Raw genomic sequence first — 7,340 nt, forward strand, 5'->3', positions numbered from 1 at the left:
TTGACAACTTTCTAAGAAATATCAATGAATGTGGACAAACCAATAGACCTGATTTTCCACACGGTTCCTTTTAATAATAATAATTTGTTGGATGCTGCAGGGAAGCTTAGGTAGCTTTGTTCATGTAAACATGTTTCGGATGGGAATGACTTTTTATATGCGTTTACTTTGAATTGACTTATGGTGACTTCTTGATTTATTCCAATTCTATGGACAAACTAAGAGTGGCTTTAATAAGATAAGAAAGCATATCCCTTTTCATAAAGGTCTATATATATCTTAGTTTCTTAATCTTCACAAACCATAGGAGAGCTACATTAATTATGGGGAGTGCATCCTTTTCTTCCGAGATGGTTAAGATAACAGGTTTTGTGAGTCTCCTATGCTTTAGCTTCGGTCTTTATGGGTGCAAAGGGTGTCTCCAGGAGGAGAGGACTGCTGCCTTACAACTTTGGGATTTTTTCAACTCACATGGCTCTACTGTTCATACGAAGTTGGAGGGAGATGATTGTTGTCAATGGGTATTTCTGGAGTGCGACTTGTTTAATTCAACAAACCGTGTGGTTATCATTGATCTTTCCTACCAAAGCTATACTACAGGGCTGGGAACATTGTACCCAAATGCTTCTTTGTTTACTCATTTCAGTGAGTTACAAAAACTATACTTGGATGGTAACAACATCGGAGGTTGGATTGTGCCAGAAGGTACGATTTATTCATCACTTGATTTATCTTTCTATCTTTATAGTTTTGTCAAATATTTTCTAGATTAATTGACAAAAATTAGCTAAAAAACTACACTTTTCTATGCCTAGAAGGAGCCCTTTTATAATAAATATCAATTTCGATATGGATAGCCATAAGCTTAAGGTTTCTCCAACCCAGGGATTTAGTTTTCGGGAATTGAATTGATATTAGTTTCCATCGATGCCGATACAATATCAATCTGAATCAATCCGTATCCGACCAGATAGGTCAGGTGTACTCCTATATTTTATTATTTAATAATTTTTTTTATGACTTTACCCTTAATTCAATATGAATACCTGATCCACAGTTGGCCAGCTTTTCAGGGGCATGCGCTTATTTCTTTTACTCCTTTATTAATTAAGGTGGTGTGATATTCCCTTATCATGATTTTAAACCATTAATTATATATCAGTGTTATACATATGACTGATTAGGAGAAAGGAGGACCAACTTTAATTAATTCTTACCAAAACATACCACCAGTGTTATATCTCCTTCATAAATGCATCAGCATCATCCCTATATAGGTAGGGAGCTACAAACTTTGATCAGAAAAAATCATGCAATATCTCGCATGCATATAGCTAACGATGTAATTAAGAATAGTATGTTGTACTCTCCATGCGATGATGTGCTTGGCTATTCCTACATATATAGGAAATGACCGATCTAAAGAATTTTGTTCGTTCAAACTATTTATCAATAAGAAAAATTAAAATTAAGTAAAAAAATAAAACTAATGGCCTCTTTTGCATAATTTTAACATATATTTCAGGTCCTTGATTAATTTGTCGATCTTGTTTCCATTTTATTTTCCTTGGAAGCTCCTCATCCTCCTCCTCCTCCTCTTCTTCTATAAAAAAAATATGTTGATGTGAGTTATTACATACCCTGTTGCTTATTATTGCAGCATTATGTGAACTAAGGAATCTCAAAGTGTTGTCTCTAAGTGGGAACAGTCTGGACGATGGAGGCCTTCCAAAGTGTCTTGCACGTGGCCTTCCATTTTTGAGAGAGATTTACCTACAGAGCAATGCTCTCAACTTATCATCTCCTCTTTTATCAGGTAACAAGCTAGGGATGAAATTAAGTCTCGTCTATATCTGACCTGAAAATTGTGAATTTTATTATTCTTCTCAATTTTGTATATCTCCAATTACTAACATTAATTATGTTTGGGCTTTGTCTTGTGTGGTGGCATGCAGCAATATGTGGATTAAGGAATCTTCGTGTGTTAGATCTAAGCAATAATGTTCTAAGTAATGGAAGCTTTCCACCTTGCATGTTGGGTACATTCTCTTCTTTGGAAGAGCTCTACTTAGGGAGCTTTACCCTTGAACAATCGTCTTCTAATGTCCTAACAGGTATGAGCTAGGTAAAATATTTCTATCTATAGAACAATAAATAGATATTAATCCCAAAATATTTTTTGTTTTACCTTGAAAAAAAAAACCATCTATTATAGCAGTTCTTCTTATCTTCCTGTATTTTCAGCATTACAAGGAGCAAGAAATCTTCAATACTTGGATCTAAGTTATAACAATCTCAGCGATGGAAGTATGAGAGGTACGTACTTACTAAGAAAATACCCAATATGCAATTTGATACATGCTAGGGAGAAAAGGTTGTCATTATTACTAATTAAATTCTATCAATTAGATCGTAATTGCTCTCTTTCTTTACTTGCCTATGTCCAGTATTATGTGAAGTAAGGAATCTTCGGACATTGGATTTAAGTTATAGCAATCTCAATGTGGAATATATACCACATTGTCTACAACAAAACCATTCTTCTTTGGAAAAACTTACTCTACGAGGCACTTTTACCACCAAAGACTCCGATGCTCTTCTAAAAGGTAAATATTAAAAGGGTTCTCTGTGAATTGTAAAAACATTGTAGTAAATCTATTGGCGAGTGATATATACATTGTACATGTGTACATTGCAGGATTAATATGTAGATGGAAAAAATTGAAATCGTTGGATCTAAGTATGAATGATCTCAGCGATGAAAGATTACCCTCTTGCCTATTGCATAACAACTCTGTGCTTGAAGTGCTTTATCTGTCATCGAATAATTTAAAAGGGTCACTTGGCTTCTCAACAGGTACGTACTAATGCATTATTAACTTAAGAGAAGCATTTGTTTTTAGAAAGAAAAGAAAAAAAAAGTCATGATTATTTTCTATCGTATTATCAAGCTTCTCCACCATCTAAGTCTTATCCAAGTCCTAATTTCTGCATTTTCAAGTTCTTAGGAGACTAGATTTATGTTGCGGTTTCAGACACAATTTTTATATTCAATGGTAATATTATAGGCACAAAATATGCTTCTTACCATCGAATAATAGTATTTTTTTAGAGCATTTGGACGCATTATCTAAATTATTTAAATAAATGCATTAATATTATTTGATTATAATTGTCTATTCAATATGATGGTTTTGCTTTAAATCTCTAGGACAGGACCCACTAATGGTGCTACTTGAGCAAGTTGGGCCAAGTTTTTACAAAAGCTAGACCCAGCCTGAGGTTTCTTGAATTTGGCCCTGGTCTGGCCTAGCTGGGTCTTCACTGTGATACCCAAAACCAGCCGAGCTCAACTGAGCTCAATCTTGGCTAGCCTAGAGACTGGCCAAGTGTGAGCGTATGAAAGGTTCGAACTGTGGGAATGAAGGAACTGGGAACTTCTTCTTTTTTTGAATTTCTTTGACATTCAAGTCTTGTGAATTATAGAAATAGAATAGGAATAGAACAGTTTATTTGGATACAAGATTGTACAAAATGAATTTATTTATTTATTTTTTAATATAATAAACACATTCTTTGTCGTTCTAGATTATAGAAGCTATAAGACTTATCAAAGACCCAAATTAAATGCTTTGAAAACGAGTAGGAACAATCAATTAACACTTACAATAGATCCTACAAAAACAACTTGAAAATATATTAAAAAAGAAAAAAATTAGGCCCAACCCGTCCGGTCTGTCTTCCAAGCCGAGCTTAGCTGAGCTCTGCAAAAATGGACCGGGTCGGCCTTGGGCTGAAGTGATGATATTCCATTTCAATTTTGGGCCGATCCAGGCCTGGTTGTACTCTACATGTCATAAACCCTTGCTTCTATTCTTTCGTTTTTTTTTGTTTTTTGTTTGGTACAACCCTTGCTTCTATTCAATATAACCAAATCGTTCTTTATTTATTATATAAACAACAGATATGGACATACACAGCACACTTTTTTTTTTCATAAATGAAAATCTTATTATATTTTTATTTCTATTCTACAGGGCTTTGTAAACTAAGGAAGTTACGGTACCTGAATCTTGGAAGCAATTCAATTGACAATATCAATTGGACATGTTTGAGCAGCCAATTGAATTCTTTGCAGAGCCTTGATCTTTCTCAAAATCAAATACCAGGCACCATTCCTCCTTTTGTTTCTAACCTAACCTCTCTTGTCTATCTTGATCTTTCCAGTAATAAGTTGGAAGGAGTGGTCTTCTTCTCTATGTTTGCAAATCTTTCAAAACTTGAAGATATTAACCTTTCAAACAATAGAGAGTTAAAAGTTGAAACCGAGTCCCCAACTTGGGTTCCATCTTTCCAACTAAACTACTTAGGCTTAGAAAATTGTAAACTTAGGAACATTCCCCGCTTCATTACCACCCAATACAGCTTGTCTACTCTATCTTTGTCGTACAACTCTCTTCAAGGAACAATTCCGTCATGGTTGTTATATAATGCTACATTGTTTGACTTGTACTTGAGTGGTAACCACTTTCATGGCCCATTTCCTCTGCCCATAAAAAACAGAACATCAACACTCCAATATCTTGACATCTCCGACAACAATATTGAGGGACAACTTCCTGGAAACATTGATGTGATTTTCCCAAAATTACTCTTCTTTAACATGTCCACAAACAAACTTGAAGGCTGCATCCCTCCGTCATTAGCCAATATGATTGAACTAGAGCTGTTAGACTTATCGAATAATTACTTTGTAGGCGAAATTCCTCGTAGATTAACTCAAAATAATACTTCCTTGTATCTTTTAAGCTTGTCAAATAACAATTTACATGCAATAGGAAGCGTTTCCAACATGACAGATCTACAATTCTTAAGTCTTGATGGCAATCGCTTCACAACACTCTTCCCAGTCACTCTATCAAGCCTTCCTTTCCTTGAGCTTCTAGACGTAAGTAGGAATTCCATATCCGGCTACATCCAAGATTGGCTGCCTGCTTTTCCACAATTGGTCGCACTCCTTATGAGAGGAAATCATTTAGTTGGCTACATTCCAACATCATTGTGTCAGATGAAGCAATTACGGTTTTTGGATCTTTCAAATAATCACCTGTCTGGAAGCATACCTTCTTGCCTCAATAACATCACCTCATTGCTGGAAAAATCAGAATTACCACTCAGCACAACAATATGGAATTCCGACTATATGGAAGTAAAACTCAAAGTGAATTTTGCCACAAAGAGAAACTTGTATTCATATGAGGGTCTTCCTCTTACCCAGATGACAGGGATCGATTTGTCTGTAAACCAATTATCTGGTCATATTCCATCTCAAATGGGAAAACTGAGAGCCCTGCATTCATTAAACCTTTCTCACAATTCTCTAATGGGCTATTTTCCAGAATCCTTTCAAGGGTTGGAAAAGTTGGAGAGTTTGGATCTCTCCCACAACAAGTTGGTGGGAATGATCCCTCCTCAAATTGTTCAACTCTATTTTCTTGAAATTTTCAGTGTGGCCTTCAATCAACTCTCAGGAAAGATCCCATATGAGAAGAACTTTGCTTCTTTCACCCAGGATAGCTACATTGGTAATCCGGGACTTTGTGGACCTCCAACTGAAGTCAATTGTTCATCATCACCTCAACCACCCCACAAGGAATACAAGGAAGGTGATGTTGATGAACAAAGTCTCATCGACAATGACTTATTTTTCTATTCATATGTGGCTATTTCTTACATCTTGGGATTCTGGATTGTTGTTGCTCCTCTTCTTCTCAGCAGAAATTGGCGTAGAAAGTACTACAAAGTTGTGGATGGATGCATTGATTGGTGTAGTGACAGGTTCTTTTGGGTCTTGTTTTATATCAAAAACTATTGCTAGTCAATATATTGCCACTCAATTAATAAAACAGTGTAAGGGAAGAATTGTATTGTGTAATATATAAAGTCAATTATTCTCTCTCTCTCTCTCTCTCTCACACACACACACACACACAAAGCCACATTCAGATAAATCTTATATATACACTTGCCTCTGCCTGCACATGAGCTTGTTCTTTATATATATATATATATATATATATCCTAGACCAGGTCAGATCATTTATGCTTATACAAATAAGGGCCTTGATTCTAACAGGATTCTGATTTTAGATGGTTTTAAATTTTCAATAATGGACTTTGATTCAAAAATAATATCTATAGATGGAGAAGTAGAATTATATTAGAGGTCCCCCCCTCCCCTGCCCCCAAATGAAAAATGAAAACCACCTTAAATCTTGTTCTTCCCAAGTTCAGAGGACCAGCCGGTCTGGTCTGACCTTCTTTTTCCCAAATGTTTACCAAGTTGCCTCATGGTCATTTGGCGGTTGACCTAGACCACCAGCCAATTCCAGCCAATTCTGATTATAGTAAGCTTGGGATTTGGACATTTCTTCTTTAAATCTATTGCTCTTCTCTCATAAAAACACTTGACCCATTTCAGGTAGGCTTTTTTGCTGCACCCGGTTGGGTGCCTTTGTCTGTTCGTTCTCATTGACCATTGTGCTGATGCAGGACCACGCATCCTGGCAGCAATCTCCCTCTCCCACCCCCTCCCCCCCCAAAGAAAAACAAAAGAAAAAGCAACCAAAAAGACGTTTACGAGGTAGAATTAAATGATTAATTATCACACATTAGTTAGAGTTCTTGTAAAAAAACTTGAATTAAACTGCCGTTCTAAGATACTTACACGTCAATTTGTCCCAGTCATGGTTTTAAGCATTGATATCATATCGGCCGTATCTATCGATATCGATATCGGTACCTAAGCCCTTGGTCCCACTTGTATGTTTCATGTATATGATTTCTTGCTCAGAAGTGTAACGTAGCCATTGTGTGTCACTTCGATGGATCGAAATCCTCCGTGGCGAGCACTCTTGGCAAAGGCTAGCTGAGGCTATCTGCTATGGCAAGCCGATGCCACATGTACGGTGGATCGTCAAGGTGCCGGTCTGAAATCTTGATTTGGGGAATGGACCGATTCATCATCGACCAAAACCCCCAAACCTAGGATAGATCCATCAGGGGTTTCAATTTAGATTTGAAACCAAAATTGATATCAATTTATTTTCAATTTGGAAAACAAAAATTTAATTCAATTTAGTTTTGATTTGAAACGAATTAAATAAAATCAAAATCAAAATCAAATTTAAATCGAATTAACTAAAATTGAACCAAATAAACCCTAAAAAAACTAACAAATAAACAGAACATGAACTAAAAAAAAGTATAAGAAATGAATATGAACCGAATAAAATTGAATAGATTGAACCTATATGAGTTGAATGGTACACTAAAATCAT

General features: G+C 35.8%; 1 protein-coding gene across 1 annotated transcript; it reads left to right on the forward strand.

The window, feature by feature from the left end:
- The first annotated feature begins 317 nt into the window (after window positions 1-317).
- On the forward strand, window positions 318-5,961 carry LOC122065596 (receptor-like protein 56). The gene is made up of 7 exons (XM_042629416.1): window positions 318-705; window positions 1,661-1,816; window positions 1,956-2,114; window positions 2,245-2,316; window positions 2,448-2,606; window positions 2,699-2,857; window positions 4,038-5,961. The coding sequence occupies exons 1-7, from the start codon at window positions 324-326 to the stop codon at window positions 5,876-5,878; spliced, it is 2,928 nt and encodes a 975-aa protein (XP_042485350.1). The 5' UTR covers window positions 318-323; the 3' UTR covers window positions 5,879-5,961.
- The last annotated feature ends 1,379 nt before the right edge of the window (window positions 5,962-7,340 follow it).

This window comes from Macadamia integrifolia, unplaced genomic scaffold (assembly GCF_013358625.1).
Source record: "Macadamia integrifolia cultivar HAES 741 unplaced genomic scaffold, SCU_Mint_v3 scaffold2057, whole genome shotgun sequence".
NCBI classification, from domain to species: domain Eukaryota; kingdom Viridiplantae; phylum Streptophyta; class Magnoliopsida; order Proteales; family Proteaceae; genus Macadamia; species Macadamia integrifolia.